General features: G+C 39.5%; 1 protein-coding gene across 2 annotated transcripts in view; it reads left to right on the top strand.

The window, feature by feature from the left end:
- The window catches only part of KCNAB1 (potassium voltage-gated channel subfamily A regulatory beta subunit 1), a 306,973-nt gene that overhangs the window by 249,003 nt on the left and 38,509 nt on the right, over nucleotides 1-19,461 (top strand). For both annotated transcript variants that reach the window (XM_053658018.1, XM_037155966.2), the window contains exon 8: nucleotides 10,021-10,107. In XM_053658018.1, coding sequence (XP_053513993.1) covers nucleotides 10,021-10,107 — 87 coding nt within the window. The remainder of the gene's footprint in view (nucleotides 1-10,020; nucleotides 10,108-19,461) is intronic.

The raw sequence follows: 19,461 nt of genomic DNA, 5'->3' as shown, positions 1-19,461 counted from the left end.
CCACTGTGTAAATGTACAACAGTTTTTTAATCCATTCATTTACTGATGGACATTTGAGCTGTTTCTAATAGTTGGCTATTGTAAATTGTGCTGCTATGAACATTGAGGTACATAAGTTCTTTTGGTATTTCAGGATTCTTAGGGTTTATTCCCAGCAGAGGAATTGCTGGGTCAAAGGAAGTTCCATTTTTAGTTTTTTGAGGAAATTCCACAATGTTTTCCACAGTGGCTGCACCAGTCTACATCCCCACCAACAGTGAACTAGGGTTCCCTTTTCTCCACATTTTCACCATCATTTGTTGTTTGTTGATTTATTAATGATGGCCATTCTGACCAGTGTGAGCTGATGTCTCACTGTGGTTTTAATTTGCATCTCTCTGATGACTAGTGACTGAGCATTTTTCATATGTCTATGGGCCATCTGTATGTCCTCCTTGGAGAAGTGTCTATAGGATCCTTTGCCCATTTTTTAATTGGATTGTTTGTCTTCCTGGTGTTGAGTAATGAGTTCTTTATGTATTTTGGAGATTAAACCCTTGTCCAATGTATCATTGCCAAATATGTTTTCCTATATAGTTGGTTCCTTTTTCATTTTGATAATGGTTTCTTTAGCCATGCAGAAACTTTTTAATTTGATGTAGTCCCATTTGTTTCCTTTATTTCCCTTGTCCTAAGAGATATACTGGCAAAAATATTGCTATGCAGAATATCTGAGATTTTACTACCTATGTTTTCCACTACAAGTTTTATGGTATTATAACTTATATTTAAGCCTTTTATCCATTTGGAGTTTATTCTGGTATATGGTATAATTCGGTGGTCTACTTTCATATTTTGCACGTACCAGTCCAGTTCTCCCAACACCGTTTATTGAAGAGACTGTTTTACTCTCATTGTGTGCTTCTGCTTTCTTTGTCAAATATTGACCACAGAGACATGGGTTTATTTCTGGGTGACCTATGTGTCTGTTCTTATGCCAGTAACAGACCGTCTTGATTACAGTGGCCTTGTAGTAGAGTTTAACATCAGGTATTGTGATTCTTCCAACTTTGTTTTTCTTTTTCAGAATTGCTGAGGCTATTCTGGGTCTTCTTCCGTTCCATATACATTTTCAGAATATCTGTGCTAGATCTGTAAAATGTGCCATTGGTATTTTCATAGGAGTTGCATTGAATCTATAGATTGCTTTGGGTAGTATAGACATTTTATTGATGTTAATTCTTCTAATCCATGAACACAGTATATGTATAATTCTGATGGATGAGCTAGTTCTATTTATTTGCTTATTTATATATTTATTTATGCATTTCTTTATTTGTTTGAGTTTCTTTTCATAATTTTGTTTTACTTTTTCTGTGAATTAACTTCCTATTTTGAGGCTATTTTTTTGGAGCTGTTTGTCTTGGTCTTATTAATATGTAGCAGTTCTTTGTATATTAATGATGCTCACTCTTTGTTGGTTACATGCATTGCCAGTATTTTCTCCCAGGCTGTCATTTCATTGTGAACTTTTCTCTCCTGTGAAAGATAATGTTGAATTTGAAGACATTCATCCCAGTTTGGAAGTTGGGAATCTTTACTGACCTATAAAGTTATCTTTTTGGAAATATCTTAGACTTCTACTGGAAAACTAATAGTTACAGTATGCAATCATTTAATTTAAAATGGAAACTTTTGAAGCCAAATCTTGGAATATATATGTATATATATATATACACACATGTATACACACACACATATATATACACACATGCATATATACATACACAATTATATTTGATTGTTGTTTCTGCAGTTTTTGTTTGAGTTTGGAAATTCTCATTAATTAATTTTTTAAATATTTGTACACATTTTGAGCTCTGAAATCAAACAAACATTGGTTTCAGTTCCAGCTCTGGCATTTATGAGCTGGGGGGACTCAGTGCATGTTACTTCACCTCACTAAGTCTGCATTTCCTTGACTATAGAATAGGCTATAAATATTCCTACCTTATGATGTTACTATATATAGATTGAAATTAGGTTATTTGTATTGAGCACAGTGTCTGCCATATAATAAACACTTAATAAATGTCATCATCATCATCATCATTATCGTTCTTACTAGTGCAACTGCTCATCACCATTCCATCGATGAGGACACTCTTTACTAAGTAGGCAACATTCTCAGGCTGCCGCAATGAATGACCACACTCTAGCACTAGAGAAAGCTTCCAAATTCCTTCACCCAAACAAAATCCCTTCTCAGGCCTTGGTGTCCAATTTGACCTTGTAAAGTCAGACCCAACCTGTCTCTCCAAATGGTTACCATTCCTGCTCCAGCATCTACCCTCCTGACTTGTGTCATCTGACAAAGTTTGTCGGTAAGAAATAAGCCGAAGCAGGCTTTAGCAACAAACTGAACAAACAAAGCAGCAGTGTGCTGCCCACAGAGTCCCTGTTTTCTTTTTCTTTTTACTCTAATTGATTAAAAAAGAGATCCAGAGAATGGTTTATACTGGCAATCAACAAACAAACAAAATTGAAGAGAAACAGAAGAGCGTGCTACTGGGCTTTTTACTGAACCTGCATTGCTTTAACATTTAGCCACATCTGTTCATAATTTTAGAATTCTCTCTTTTTTTAAAATCAGTTTTCTTGAAGCCTCATGCAACTTAATAGAAATATCTTGACTTTGCTCTCCTTTTATTGTTTTAATTTAGATTTTATTTACTTATTTTTAGAGAGGTAAGAAGAGAGGGAGAAAGAAAGGGAGAGACATCAATGTGTGGTTGCCTCTCGAGCACCCTCCAGCTGAGAACCTGGTCTCCAACCCAAGCATGTGCCCTGACTGGGAATCAAACCAGCAACCTTTTAGTTCTCAGGCCAGCACTCAATCCTCTGAGCCATACTAACCAGGGAAAATTCTCTCTCCTTTTAAATAAGTCAAGAATTATCTTAGGAACTAATCTCTCAGGGTGGATAAACCAGTTCATCTGAAATTCAAATTGACCCAGATTCAAACTTTGCCACAAAATTTCAAACTTTTGAGATTGAAAAAAATTGTAATCAATTATTATTGTGGTGTTATTATTGCTATTATTTTATAGTTCATAGTTTCATCCAAAGACAAAAATCATTCATGAGTACAAGGGAGTCAGCAAAAGGGATATTTCTAGGCTGGCTAAAATTAGGGAATTGAGTGAATTTTGCAGGGAAAAAAGGGGGAAGGACATTGGATTTCTAAGACCCAAAATAAGGTTTGAATGATTTAGAAAATTTGGGTTTCGTTAGTACTTGTCCTGTGATGAAAGTGACCTGACTTGACATTGGAGATTTGTACACACATTACATCTGAGAACTGCTTTTAAAGGATAAAACAGAAGCCTGATTCATGTAGAGTTCAGGCCACTTGTGTGCTGGGTGACCTTGGCCACCAGAGTTAGCTTATAAAGTGTAAAATGAGCTTGACATGTACATAATGTAGTTTTGAAAAAAATCATATGAAAGACCTTTTCAAAGAGCCGAAAGTCCTTGCCTTGGAGCCAGTTAGGAATAACACTCTCCTTAGATTCACAAGGTTGGCAGAAATTTCCCTAACAGGTTAATTATATCCGTTTAGAATCCCAAAGGCCTTGCAGACTCCAAAAGTCTATCTATTCATTTACCATTCCACAAACATTTGTTAAACCCAAATTTATGCCAGTGTTAAAATTCAGTGGGTAAAATTTCTTTAGTATTTAACATGAAAGAATAAAAATGGCCCTGGCTGGTATAGCTCAGTGGATTGAGCGCAGGCCTATGAACCAAAGGATCTCGGTTTGATTCTCAGTCAGGGCACATGCCTGGGTTGCAGGCCAGTTCCCAGCAGGGGACACAAGAGAGGCAACCACACGTTGATATTTCTCTCCCTCTCTCCTTTCCTTCCCCTCTAAAGATAAATAAATTTTAAAAAAAAGAATAAAAATGGTTTGGTAAGCCAAAGTGTAAGAATAAATTATTTTCATGCTTTTATGGGGCCCGTGTGTAAGTCTGTATTTGCCTTTCAGGTAAACAACATTTTCCTTATGTGATTCAAAACACAAACCAACCATCATTGTTTTAGGAATAGAAAAAGAAAATAATCTGAGAAAGCTGTGCTTGAACTATTTTAATGAATGGCAAATGTTAAACTCTCCTGTCTAAACTATCTTTTCAAAAAAAGATAATTTATGACTTTCAGTAAAAAAAATTAGTTTCATAACAAATGGATTCACCACAGAATCTCTTCTCAGTGTATCATGTTCGTAGTAACTAAAATTATCCAGCAGGATAATCAAGTTTTATAATAGGAGATGCAGGCCCATATATTGTTCTAACAGAGTGCAGTCTTTATTTAAAAGCGAGTGTGCCTTAAATCATGACTAAGAGGTCTGCCAAGAAGAACCTGGAAAATTATATAGGGAAACTGTGTACGTTACTTATGGCAACTTTCTTTCAAGCTAGCTAGCAAATCAAGTGTGTGGTAGGTATAAAAGATGGCAGTGCAGCATATTTTAATAGAACCCTTGCAGAATCCCCAGACTATCGATTTCCTTGTCTCTGCATGGTTGGACATGCATCGCTAAGCACCTGATCGGCTTCTCTGCCAATCTGGACTGAGCATATGTCTTTAGATAGTTGCCTGTAAAACAGGCTTAAATTATAAGGTGACTTAAGGATCACCTTATAAACAATACAGTTCCTGTTACACTTCAAAACCTAAAAGAAAAATGAACTTAGATTTCTCTTTACTATTGTCACTTGAAAGCCATTTCCTTTGTATAACATAATTTATTATCTTGTGGACTTTTGAGGAATTGCCAGTTCATTTCTAGACATTCCTCAAGGGCAGGGAGCATTTCCCCTGCTTCTCTTGTATTTGCTCCCGTAGGTACTGGGTTGGTGCTCAGGGACAGGCTAATGTCAAAAATGCCTTCAGCAAGTGCACTCACTACACTGGAGCACTTTCCTCCTTAGGTTATCATTAGCTGTCAGGATGCCCCTCTGGAGCCAAGGTTAATGCATTTTTTGTGTGTCTACTTAAACGTAGAACAATACCTGGCTGCAAGCCAGTGCTCAACAAATATTTGCTAAGTGGAAATACAACTTGACAATTTGTTTATAGGAAATAAATCCCAAATAGCTCTCAAGGAGACATTTTAAAAATATATTTAATTGATTATGCTATTACAGTTGTCCCCATCTTCCCCCCTTTATTCACCTCTACCCTGCATACCCCTCCCACCTGCATTCCCTAACTTTAGTTCAAATCAATGGGTTGTACATATAAATTCTTTGGCTTCTACATTTCCTATACTATTCTTAACCTCCCCCTGTCTATTTTCTACCTATCATTTAAACTACTTATTCTCTGTAGCTGTTCCCCCTCTCTCCCTGTCCCACTCCTCTGCTGATAACCCTCCATGTGATCTCCATTTTTGTGGTTCTGTTCCTGTTCTAGTTGTTTGTTTAGTTTGTTTTTGTTTTGTTTTTTAGATTCAGTTGTTAATAGCTGTGAGTTTGTTGTCATTTTACTGTTCATACCTTTTATTTTCTTTTTCTTAGGTAAGTTCCTTTAACATTTCATATAATAAGGGCTAGGTGATTATGAAGTCCTTTAACTTTACCTTATCTGGGAAGCACTTTATCTACCCTTCCATTCTCAGTAATAGCTTTGCTGTGCAGAGTAATCTTGGATATAGGTCCTTGCCTTTCATGGCTTGGAATACTTCTTTCCAGCCCCTTCTTGCCTGTAAGGTCTCTTTTGAGAAATCAGCTGGTGGTCTTATGGGAACTCCTTTGTAGGTAACTATCTCCTTTTCTCTTGCTGCTTTTAAGATTCTCTCCTTACCTTTAATCTTAGGTGATGTAATTATGATGTGCCTTGGTATGTGCTTCCTTGGGTCCAACTTCTTTGGGACTCTGAGCTTTCTGGACTTCCTAAAAGTCTATTTCCTTTGCTAGATTAGGGGAGTACTCTTTCTTTTTTTTTTCAAATAAGTTTTCAATATTTTGCTCTTCCTCTTCTCCTTCTGGCACCACTGTGATTCAGATGTTGGAATGTTTAAACTTGTCCTGGAGGTTCCTAAGCCTCTTCTAATTTTTTCTGAGTTTTTATTTCTTCGTTCTGTTCTGATTGAATATTTCTTTATTCCTTCTGCTCCAAACCATTGATTTGAGTCCCAGTTTCCTTCTCATCACTGTCGGTTCCCTGTACATTTTCCTTTATTTCACTTTTTTCCCCTCTAATTTATAACCATATTCAACCAATTCTGTGAGCTTCCTGATTAACAGTGTTTGAACTCTGCATCTGATAAGTTGGCTATCTCTTCTTGGCTTAGTTGTATTTTTTCTGGAGCTTTGACCTTTTCTTTCATTTGGGCCATAATTTTGTCTCAACGTGCCTGTTATGTATAAGGGGTGGAGCCTTAGGTATTTATCAGGGTGGGGAAACCCAAATAATTGCCTTGTGATGCTGTATGTGTTGGAGTGGGCTGAGAGGGAACAGTGCCATTTGCTCCACTCTCTGCCAGTTTTCAGTCCCCTCCCCCGCTACCCACAATCAAATTGGGCTCTTCTGGTGCTGATTCCCAGGTGGGTGGGTTTGTGTACATTCCAGAACCCTGTGGGTCTCTCCAATGAACTCTACTGTGAGGCTGTGAGTTTCTCCTACTGCCTCAACCCTCACAGGTTTTTTCAATCAGAGGTTTTGAAGCTTTATTTCCCCACACTGAAACCCTGGGTTGCATGGTCTGTTTCGCTTCCCAATTGATTCCTCTGATTTATCTGCACGAGAATATGGGACCTCCTGTCTGCCAGCCGCCACCTTGCTGTGAGTCCTCTCCACCACACTGCCCATCTTCACTCCTTCTACTGATCTGGATGAATGTTTCTTTTTTAACTCCTTGGTTGTCAGATTTCCATACAGTTTGATTGTCTGGCAGTTCTGGTTGGTTTTTGTTTTTAAATTTGTTGTTGTCCTTTTGGTTGTGCAAGGAGGCACAGTGTGTCTACCTATGCCTCCATCTTGGCCAGAAGTCCTCAAGGAGACATGTCTTTCTGTTGCTATGATTTAGCTATTTTTACAAGATCAAAGTATCCAGATAGGAAGAGAAAGGACTACCTGATGTGGTTTACAATCACATGAAAAGTCAAAGAAGAAAATTCATCTAGCTCCATATTGTCTTTGGGCAGATGAGGAATCTAAGACCCAGAGAGGCTAAGACACATAGGCAAGGTCATTCAACACAGCCCAAATTAGTGCCCTGGATCCCAAACCCTGTTCCTCATCTACATACACATAGAGGTCTGCCTGAGTGCTGGACTGGTCCATCCAGTTGCCAAGAGCTCCACGTAGTGGTTGACCGATACACTGTTCAGACTTACAATGGCTCCCACGACCACCTCCCCCAATCTGCTTTTCTGTTGACTTCTTCATTTTACTAAGAGTCACTTCATTTCTCATGCCAAAAATCTGAGTCATCCTTGAGTCCTCTATCTCCAAACTCTATATCCAGCAGTCCAGCACGTCCTCTTATTTCTACTTATACAACTTGTCCCCAAATTAAACACTTTTTACCAACTTTGTCCAAGTTTGATCTGGGGCAGTAATGTTCTTAGTGGTCTCCCTCCCTACTTTCTCTCTTGTCCCCTATAGGTCATTCTCACCCCACTGAATGATCAGTTGAAAATGGAAATCTATCCTATTAAATATTTCAGGGAAATATTACTTCTCTGTTTCATTCCCATCTCCTTACCTTCCAGTTCCCAACCAATGTTTTTCTTTCTCATGAAGAGTAAAACCCACAATTTATATCACAGGTTAGAAGACTTGAGATTTTCAATGTGAGTGGATAGTGTCTCATAGGGGCACAATCTCCTTTTTACTCTGCCTCAAAGTAAGAGTAGAGATGGGGGGATCGCTAACGTGATGCAACACATCATTTCTTACATGAGTACACTTGAATCTATGCTTTCCAGAGAAAGAACTTATAGGTAAGGAATGATCAAATACAATGACTCTATATTCAGTTCACATCATTATTCAGGGTACACATTATTAACTTCAATAATGAATCTATGTCGATAGATACTCTTAATATGACTGTTAGCTCCTTGGGGATGAATACAATCCATATATCCTTATACTCTGAGAGCCCAGCACGGTTTCAGAATCAAATTGGGATTCAGAACATGCCTACTGCCCGGAAGAGTAAGTGACTTAAGTCATGACTGATCACACAGCCTCACAACAGGGCCAGGTCAATCACGGTTTCTACTCCTGCTTATTCTCAGCTCACGCTGAGCTGCTTAGAAGAGACGCAGAAGGGAGAGCACCGTCGTCAGAAAGGAGTTGCATTGTGTCCAGTGCCAGGCATGGGCCAGAACGTCCCTAGATGCCTCCCTCCAAAACCAGCAAGTTTAGTGAAAATCTCTGGCATTTAGTCTTTGGCACCTCTCATTCTGAACCCTTCCAGATGTGACCACTACCGTTACAATTACCACATTTCTATAGACCGCTGCATTTACAAAGCACTTGACAACTGATTTGATTTGCTCTCTGGAGCAGCAATTCTGAAGGTAGCGAATACTGTGATCCTCACTGCAGATCAGAGAACTGAGTCGCTTGAAAAAGGCAGAATAAGTCAAGTGAGATCACACAGCATGCTGGAATAGATTTCCAATCTTTTAAATCTTGCAACACCCAATTTAGTTGTTTGCTTCACTGTCTTGTCCTCCCCTTACCTCCCTCAAGGATATGTTTGCTTCCAAAAAGTGGCTCATATCAGAGTGCTTTTTAAGGTAAGTGTAATTGCCATCTGCCTCTTGAAGTAGCTGGTAATACCCTGAGCCTGAAAGTCACCACGGCTTTTTCAGAGCAGGCATTAGACCTGGTACTACCTGTCTGCCCTGATCTCTTCATCAGCGCTCCTTTTAACAAGTTGCCGCCGAGGACAGTCCTTTCTCAATGAGTAAAAAATATTTCCGTAACTATATTCAAGCACTCTATTTTCCTGTCAGAAAGGTAATTGTGACTGGCCAATAAACCAGTTTGAGAACTCAAATTTAAATGAGCCGAATTTAAATTTATAAGAGCTTCATTTAACATGCAATTAATTTTATGCCTATAATAAAAAGAGGAAAACCTCCGGTCTTTCTGAGGAATTAAACAGGCTGATAAGGAAATGCCGTGCCTCCTGGAAATGAGATAAAATGACTCTTGAACACTGTCATCCTTTTGGTTGTATAATATTATATATAATATGTGCTATTTCAGGGAAGTGTTAATTTTACTGAAATTAAATAGGTGTTTTCTGAATCCTTACAGGAACGTGTCCAAATGGTTAGGGATGAAACACAGATTATGGGTTCCAGATTCTGTTCTACACTCTCACTCTGTCCTTTATGTTACTTCTTCAGTCTTTATAGCTTCCAGTATTTTTGTTTCTCCCCCAAAGAATAGAGAATAATGGAAATGGTAGAGCTCAACTATCATTAAGGTTCTTGGAAGTTTGTTCAAACAAGTGAGATGTTGAGTGATGCCCTCGTGTGCCAACCTCCTTATTCCTGTGAGGTTGGAAGTCACATTTCTGATTTATATTACTATTATTTTCCGTGCATCCCATTATAAGCTCATTAATAATGTAATACAACACATGACATTAATTTGCATTTTTCAAGAAGAAACTCTTAGGCTGCTTTTTATTCTAAACTTTGCCCTGGATACTGCCACTCATGAGTCACTGTGCAAGATTATCACTAAGTATGCATTTTCTGGTGTGGTGTGGACTAGTAGCACTGAGAAATTTCTATCACTTTTCTTTGTTGAGGACAAAATAATCCTCTCACGGAGTTTTACAAGGTTTCAATGGTCAATTAACATATCACTGTATTCAATGCATTTTTGAAACTAATATTTTTTTTAAATGGAAATCCTTAAACATAACCAAACTTCAGCCCTTTCTTAATAGTGCTCTTATTTGGGCTTTTTCTTATGGTTTGTCCTGCTTCTGGTCCCAGGGTTGAAGGGCTCCCTCCAGAGGCTGCAGCTGGAGTACGTGGACGTGGTCTTCGCGAACCGGCCGGACAGCAACACCCCCATGGAAGGTGAGTACAGAAATGTCCCGAAGGAGCCATTGCTTCTCGCTTGATGACTTCTTCCGCTCACAGGAAGAAGTGAAATACAGTCAGCCTGATTTGACTGAAAATGAAAAATAAAAACTTTCCAGCCGATGTCTTTCAGCCTCAGCGTTCATCCACACAGCCAATACTCAGCATCCTGCATCTTCATTATTTTTTTAAGTAGTTGCAGGCATTGGAATCGTGGCTCCTGCTGGGTACAGTGCTCACTTTTTCCAGGTTCATTTCACTTCTGTGATCCCATCAACTAAAACAATAAAACTAATTGGAAGGGGAGTTTATAGCCCAGCCATCATTATTTGAGGTAAGTCATCTGAGGGGGCTTCCTATTTTACAATGACTCTAGGTCTGATTACTTTCCAGTCTGTTGTAATAAGTGCTAGGTGGGACCATGAGCAGAGGTTTCATGGGGACCACTATTCAAAATGAGACTCTTCATTGCAATTTAGTTTTTGATTCTCAAGGAGCTTCAACATTTTATTTCCTTTCCATGACAACTATTTGAAGACAATCGTTTAGGCATCTCTTGTAGAAGCTTTCAGAACATTCCTGAAACAGATTTTCTTCACTTTGTATTTATTTATGGAACCTACCTAGGATTATTAAGAAAAAAGATAACTTATGAAGATAAACTAAAAAGAATGTCCAAGGCCCTGACCAGCTAGCTCAGCTGATTAGAGTGTTGTCCTGATACACCATGGTTGCAGGTTCAATCCCCAGTCAGGAGACATACAGGGAACAACCAATGAATGTATGAGTAAGTAGAACAACAATGTTTTTCTCTCTCTCTGTAAAATCAATTTAAAAAAAGGAAAAGAATGCTCTAGTTAATTGAGTTTTACAATCATGAATTATTATCTACCGAAGGCAAATAAAAATAAAAATATTTGTGAAAAAGAGGGGGAAAAAAGAATGTTCTTGTTATTTGAGGTCGACAATATGACATAGATTTATACATTTGCAAAGAGTTGGGCTAGAGTAATCAACATAAAATTATAGTGAAGATGAATTTGTTTTTGATGATTCAAAAAGTAGTTCAGGATATTATTATACATCAGGTTCTATAAAGATTGATTCTTGTTACTGGGCTCTAGAAGTTATAAAGGTTTTTTTGTATTTTTATTTTATATTTAGAGAGAGAGGAAAGGAAGGAGAGAAACATCAATGTGTGGTTGCCTCTTGTGTGCCCCCAAGTGGGGGCCTGGCCTGCAACCCAGGCACGTGCCCTGACTGGGAATCAAACCAGCAACACTTTGGTTCACAGCCCACACTCAATCTACTGAGCTATGCCAGCCAGGGCCAGAAATTATAAAGGTTTTAATGATCAAAGTACATATTGATTTTCCTGCAGGTTGCTTTTCTGACCAATATATGATATTCTCCTAGAGTTTTCTCCTCTCTTGATTCTGAGTAAATTAGGAATTTATTATAAAGCAGTATCAGTGTTGGAAATTCATAATAAGAAATTGTCCATGGAAATGACATAAAACACATCTTTTTATCAAAGCAAAGAATGGGCGTTTGATATAGTAAATTGTAAATGTTCTTAGTCTAAGAAGTGGTTATTATAAGGATAATATGGTGTCATGCTGTTCTCAGTGAAACATGAAAACAGAATGCTGAAGCTCTCTCGGTGAGTGAGAGTGTCAGGTAAAATGCTATTTCGTGGGGGCTGTGAAAGACGGACGTTGCTTCCCATTTTAAGGCCTTAGGCACTGTTTTCTTTTGGAAATGTGTCCTTGGTAATTATACAATTCACAGGGTAAAAGAACACCTGGAATTTTTCAGTCTTTTTTCCCTCATTTTGCCTGTTCTACTCATATCTTTAACTTTAGGGATATAATGTAGTAGTCTCTCAAATAATTTTATAATTTGCTTTATGTACCTATAGAAGGAGGAAATTCTCAATTGGGAGCCAAACTGTATGATACAGATAAGATAATGGTGTCTGTTGTATAAACACTGTAGAAATGTATTAGAAGGATGCTTCAAATTGTTTTTCTTTTTTTTTTTTTTTTTGTAAGAACTGCAGCATTGTCTCCCTCTGTTGGAATTTATGGTTCCCTTTATTTCTTTGTAGAAAATTCTATGAAGTGGAATAGGAAGCTTTTTTATCATGAGTCCAAGGTCAGAGGCCTACTGGAAAATTTGCACTTGTTGAGTAGGTCCAGGAGCATGGCTCTGTGGCAATCAGCCAAGTACGTCCAGCTGCAATGCAGCCTTCCGTCCCCCACTCCCATTGAGGAGCGGACCCACTCCTCACTGGCCCATCAGGCTCTGAGCCCATCAGGCTCTGGGTCTGGGATGACTTAGCAGGGATACGCCACAAGCAATTTCCTCACATAGGACTGGCTCCAGGTTGAAATAGCTTCCCTGTGATTTCTCCCTAGCTTTCAGAAAATGTGCTCAAACCTCATGGACCCATTTGTTCCAAGGTGGGCCCGATGGAAATGATAGTGTGATACTCATCTCTGGAAACTCATTCTCTATATTTTGTCTTTTCTACTTCTCTATACCAGACAAAAGCACTGACCTGGGCAATAGAGAGAAGAAGAAATAGGAAATAGACAGGGATTCGCAGGCAGCCTTGTCTGTGTTTGCTCCTCTAAAAATGGCGAGAATGGCGTCTATGCTGTTGCCAGGTTCCACACTGTGGTTAAGACTCATTCTGGCAGTGACTTTGTAAATCATGTGTGTGTATACGTCAGTCGAAGCTGTACTTGTACAGTGGGGCCTAGCTTAGGTGGGGCTGATAATGTTTCTAAAAATAATATAGGAAGTAAATGTTATGTGTAATCAGAATTGCTCTTGAAAACCCTACAGTAATTTTTTAGTCAATGTTATTCTGTTTAATGAATTATTCAATTTCCTCTCCAAATATAGTGACAAAACCATCACTAGATACTTGTCCACTATTTTTTGTAATAGCTACAAAATTTCCAACATTCTACACATAGTTTTCTCATTTCAGCAACTCAATGGCAATTTTAGGCTCAATTAGGACCACTTCTGTCTAATATAAGTGAGGTAACAGTGGCTGGCAAGTGCGTATTGCTGAATTTTCATACATTAAATCTGCACACGTTGGCGCTATACTATATGTGAGTGCCGGGTAGCTTATCACAGACCCTTAGCACTGGCAGATCCCTCTCACTGGTTTCAGCCATTCCCTGACAACTCTGGGAGCCTCGGCACAAAACCAACTTAGAGTTGTGCTGTAACTCCCATTTTAAACCCAGGCGGACCTAATGAGAGAGGCCAGCCCGCTTTCTAAGGCACATTTTGAACAACTTTGGTTTAAACTTATTAAAATGCCAATCTCATTTAATTTGCACCATGAGTCTATGGCCATACCACCCTGAATGCATGTGATCTTGCTAATCTCGTCTAATTTTCACCATGAAAAGATGTTAATTGAAAACATTTCTAAAATAAACTCCAGTTTAGACTTATCATATAGCAACCAATTGAGCCAGGAAAAGATTAGCAATAGCAGCTTCTTCACAATGTATTGGCATCATATATCCAATGAGTTGTTGCCTTCCCTTCTTCCTTAGAAAACGAATAGCTAAAAAGTGAGTCCTCTGAAAAGAATTCTCAGTGAAGCACTCAGTGAAGAAAGGACACTTCATTTGCAACACTGTGGAAGACAATTAGAACTTTTACAGCAATAGGAAGACCTTCCGGACACCAGAGGGGAACTCGTGTCCTTTTCTGTTGTCCTTTTCCCTCTTTCCTTGTTTACTTTTTCTGGTTCACCTAGTAGTAAGTCATTTTTCCTTTCACGGCAGCTGCCATCCCATCTGTCTCTGCTACAAGAGACAGATGTAGCAGAGATGCAGCATATCCGGCGTGGATGGCATGTTTTCCGTCCCGGGGAAAAATCGGCCTGTCGTTCATGTCTTCTTTCTTATGCTGCTGTGTTCTTCCCAAGGGAGCCATGGGCAGTTCCTCATGCTCTATGATACTCATATTCTTAATTCTCTCATTTCCAGAAATTCTCAATGTGTATTTTAATATCTTCTCTCGAGCTCATTAGACAAGAGAAAGTTCATTCCAACAAGTCATGCCAGACAGGGATAGACAGGCAGCATTTGAGTGTCTGAGAACCTGCACTAGGAGTTGTTTTTTTGGGGGGTGGGGGGCAGGGACTGTTTTTTGTCATTCCCAAGTGCCGGGCTAATTTCTTCATCAATTCTCTTCTCACTGTTCCAGGGAGGAAGTGACTGAGCATGATTGTAGGCAGGAAAGGAGGTTATAAACAATGTACCAAAAGAGGAAAACAATTTTAGTTTATGTAGCTTTATAAAAATGAAGGAAGGACGCCCACTAATTTGTTGATCTGAGAATATGATGATTTTTAAATTAAAATTTAATTTAAAAAACACCTGGGCCCTGGCTGGTGTAGCTCAGTGGATTGAGTGCGGGTCTGTGACCCTGAGGATTTCGATTCGATTCCCAGTCAGGGCACATGCCTGAGTTGCAGTCCAGTTCTCAACAGGGGCCACATGAGAGGCAACCACACATTGATATTTCTCTCCCTCTCTCCTTCCCTTCCCCTCTAAAGATAAATAAATAAAATCTTAAAAGAAAAACACTTGGAATTGAGCTTTCTAACTTTACTTAGAGCATTTTGCTGAAGCTAGTTAATCTCAGGTATTTTCTGATTCATTAGATATTATTCCCAACCAATTACAGTTCAATTTATTTTTTTCTTCTAGCAGTCAATGCAGACATAAAACAACCCAGATGTCCTATTTCAAATAAAAGAGATGAGATGACAGTTAGCTTCATTCCCACAACATCACTGTATCGAACAACCCATTCTCCACTGACTTCTTTCTCGGCCGCTTCCCCAGTGTTACCATGTGCGCACACTCAGGAATCTGGGGTGCCCCGTGACAGCCCGGGAAATACCAGGAAGTGGCAAATACTGAGCACCCCAATATTCCTACACTTTTAAAATTCCAGAACGCTGGATCTAGAAATGTAGCAACAAAAATAAAATCTTCAGCACAAAAATTTAATGACCTAAAACCTAGAAATATCATCTAATCACACTGGATCCTCCCTTTTGCCTTTAGGTATTTTTACCAGAAAGCCACCCTCAACTTGTCGCAATAATAACAGTATCAGGAAGAAATCTCTTATAAATAGTACATAACAGTGCTGTCCAATAGAAATATTGTGAAAACCACATATGCATTTTAAATTTTTATTAGGTATATTAAAAAACAAAACAGGTGAAACTACTCGTAAATATATATTTTAATGTAACTCAATATGTTAAAAACATTATTTTAACATGTAATCATTATAAAAATTATTCATGAGATATTTTCGATTTTTTTTCATAGTAAGTCTTTTGAAGTCTGTTATATATTTCACAATTATAGCACATCTTAATTTGGATCAGCCACTTTTCAACTGCTTAATAGCTACATGTGGCTACAGTATTTAACCACATAAGTCTATGAACTTGATTTCCAGTCTAGCAGAGCACCAGACACATCGCAGTTGCTCAATAAATTATTTATAGAAAAATGGAGTGGAGGAGGGAAGAAGTGTTTGAGCAACTGAATAAATGAAACTCTAAAATCAAAGACACAGCTTAACTTTTCCTGCCTGAAAACCTATTCTGTTTTCCTAGCATCTGTGACCGTTCTGATATTTATTCTTATTCAGCACATTTCAGGGTGATATGGAGAAGGATGGGCTGCTGGCAAGCGGCCCCAGGACACTCTTGCATTCCATTTCTCTTCATCTGCAAGAGCGGCAGCATCCAGGTGCTGGATCGTTCCCTAGGAATCTGATTGATATCTGAGTGTGCAGAAGTGAATGGAGGGATGATTCTCTGGCAGTTCAGTTGTCCCTGAGGGTTACTATATCAAATTAAAATTATCTAACACATTTCACTTATGACTCTGGCCAGGATGCTCCTGAGGGCCTCTGGTATCTGTCAGACCAATTTAACCTCCTGGCTTGAAAGGCTGAGACAGCTGAGTTTCCAAGAAATTAATTTCGAGAAAATGATTTTCATATTCAAGAAAATGAGCCAAACTCTACCAAGCCTGTAGAAAAAAAAATGTGTTCCAATTTTACGAATTCAGTTTTGTTTCTATTTTAACTGTGAATTTACCGATAATTTTACTGCTACTTTCAACCAATTCAGATGTTTTATCCTTTACAAAATAGCGAGCCCTATCATAGAGAAATTCTTTCCGTCCATTCTAAGAACTGACACTGAGGGCTGGCTGGGTTCATTTTGGGTTTTTTCAGTCTCTGGTGAGGCTTTTTAGAAAATCTCATGTTTCTGTTTATTGGGAGTCTCTTTCTCATTGGAACAATATTTCTGCCCAGTGGACTAGGGGGAGAAGGATGAACACGGCTTCAAAGCCTGGCTTTGTACCTGCTAAACTATACACCACGGGCAAGTTACTGTCCTCACTGAGGCTCCATGTCCTCAGCTGAAAATGGAGGTGACATGTGAGGTGACTTTGGAGCGAGTTAACAGTGTGAGTCCAGCACCTCACCCACAGCCGGGGAACAAACATAGCCCCGTTCTAGAATGTTCCACGTAGTACATAGGCGTACCAAACTCCTGGGCCTCTCCTCAGAGGTAACCACAGGGGAAGTTGAAGGCCCTGAAACCATAATGTGATGAAAAGGAAGGTGGCCTAGCTGTGGGGCCAACCTGGGTTCTCTGGTGAGGCCAAGGAGGAATCAAGATTCAGAGTTAGCAATGGAATTTTTTAAGGATTTTGTTTATTTATTGTTACAGAAAGGGGAAGGGAGGGAAAAAGAAAAGGAGAGAAACATCCTGTGTGAGAGATACATGGATTGGTTGCCTCTCGCACACCCCCAGCTGGGGACGTGGCCTGCAACCCAGCTGTGTACCCTGACTGGGAATCGAACCCACCACCTTTCAGTTTGCAGGCTTGTGCTCAATTCACTGAGTCACACCAGCCATGGTAGGAATTTTTTTCTAGCCTATTTTTTCTTCCTGGAATTTTGTTCTGAAATTCTCCATTCTCTTTAATGTTAATGTAACTATACATTTCTCAGAGTTAATATATTTAGTCAAAAGGCAATCTTGAGCCTGTGACTTCATTCTCAAATGTATATCTAGAAAAAAACTAAATACTGGGATTCACTATTTAGCCAATTGATATTCATTGAATGTCTACTATGTGCCTAGCCCTGGAAGAAGCTGAAGCTAATAAATCAGGCAAGCATCCTGCCCTTATTGAAATTACATTCTTGTGGGAGAGACAGAAATTAAATTAGTAAAAGTTACATTAGATGGTCATAATAGTGTGGAGAAAAAAATCCTGGGAGAAGGATAGGCAGTACGGAGGTAGATTTTGGATAGGGTGTCCAAGGGAGATCTAACTGAGAAAGATATAGGGGGGATAGCTTGGCCTCCCCCCAGATAGGAAGGGTAGGACTTGGGAATCAGTCAGACCCTAATTCAAATCATCTTTCTATTTCTTACTAATTATGTGATCTTAGCCAAGTTATTTAACTTCTCTTAACTTCAGTTGACTTATCTGTAAAATGCAAGTAATAATATTTATTCTATGGAATCAATAGGATTATTTGAGATAAAATATACAAGATGCTTAGAATGTTGCTTAGTACATAGCACAAAATTATTCAGAAAGCTCGAGCTATCATTCTTTTGTTGCTACTGTTCGCATGGTCCTGCTGTAAACTTGTCATGTGGGAAGTGACCTTGATGCATTCGTAGCCTCCGAGTCCGTTACCAGATAATCATAGAAGTTCCAAAACAGAAAGGCTCACACAACAAATTAAGATGCATGAATCACATGGTTTATTCCACCAAGTAAAAAAGCACAGTGAGAGAGGGTCAAGGGCAAAGAGACAGGGGCAATGAAACAGTTAGGATAGAGTACAAGCAGGTGGAGGGACCTGGCTACCTGAATCTCCGGGCTTGCTGTGTTCATGTGACCAGTTCTCGCTCTCAGCCACATTGCCCTTGCCTATGGTGGTGTTGTTATAATGATCAGAGTGGAGGTATGAGCAAGAAAGTTCAGCAGACAGAAGGTGCCTGGGTCAAAAGTACGTTTGCTGTATTAGAAAGCCTCGGGGACAGATCCACCTGGCCGTCAGCAGTAGCTCATGTGTAGTTAGCATGATGCACAGCTATGGACTCCGCATTTCTTGTGCACAGAATTTTTTAATACAGAATAGGCTGTTCCATGGGTGGCTGATTTAAGACCTCATTTAGTCCTCACGTATTTCATGTGTACTCAGTGCATCCCAAATATTTGGTGCCATACGCCTATGGATACGCTGTGAATATCACATCTTTTCATTCTTCCCTCTTTATGCTTGGCAGACACATTCTCTACTTTGTCTAAAGCTGCCGTGACTCAGATCCACTCTACTACACCATATACATTGTGTGACTTCTGCCCATGTCCCACAGCTAGTTGTTCCTTTATCCAGTTTCATTGATCCTCCTTATGTGTATGTTTCTCTTACTTTCTTGAGCAGAACTGAATAAAGTAACACAGCAAAGACACATTACAGAGTTTACCACTCTTAGTTGTTGACAGGCTGCCTCAGATCTGCAGTCTTCTAAGGCCACTGAAAAGTTTCCCACGGCCAACAGAGGGCCCCAGAGTTCCGAACATGGAGCCCTCCAAGTGTGCATCTGTCAGGAGCAAAGCCCTGGATGGCAAGTACCTTTTTCCATTTGGGTTCCACAGAGAGACAGGAGCTTTAGAACGACTGTCTCTGCTGCAGCGTGCTGAGGAAGTAAGGGTGCCAAGACTGGGGAAATACGTGATGGGCTGGCTTTAAAGAAAACTGTATTTCAGACAATAATTTGTCATCATCTGGTGCTGTGTTTTGTGCTCTCTTTGAAACTCAGAGATTCCCAACCTCATTCCGTAAAGTCCTGGTCTGAAGGGAGGATCTGGAAGAAGAATATGCTTGTATTCCATACCACTTAGCTATTTCCTCTGTCCTCCCCACACCCCCTTTCCTGTCTTCAACAGTGAAGGCAGAAGAGATTCAACGCTTGTCATTAGTAAGACACAAAAGAGAAACAAGGTGGGCCACATATCTGGGGGCCTGTGGGACCTCCTCATCCCGACTCCGTGGGTCACAGCAAGCGCAGAAAGGGTGGGGTTTTTCTTCCTGAAGGAACTTTTAGTTAAGAAAAAAAGAGACAGAGAGACAATGAAGATGGCCTCTGCTCCCCCAGCTGTTAGAGGAAACGGAACAGCCTCATATTCTGTGGGTTTGTGACTCATGTGCACTTCCTTCTGTGGGAGTTGTCATCTCCCTGGA

Source organism: Artibeus jamaicensis, unplaced genomic scaffold (genome assembly GCF_021234435.1).
Source record: "Artibeus jamaicensis isolate MK-2021 breed Jamaican fruit bat unplaced genomic scaffold, CSHL_Jam_final scaffold_474, whole genome shotgun sequence".
Lineage (NCBI taxonomy): Eukaryota > Metazoa > Chordata > Mammalia > Chiroptera > Phyllostomidae > Artibeus > Artibeus jamaicensis.
This window is presented reverse-complemented; position numbering and strand designations above follow the sequence as displayed.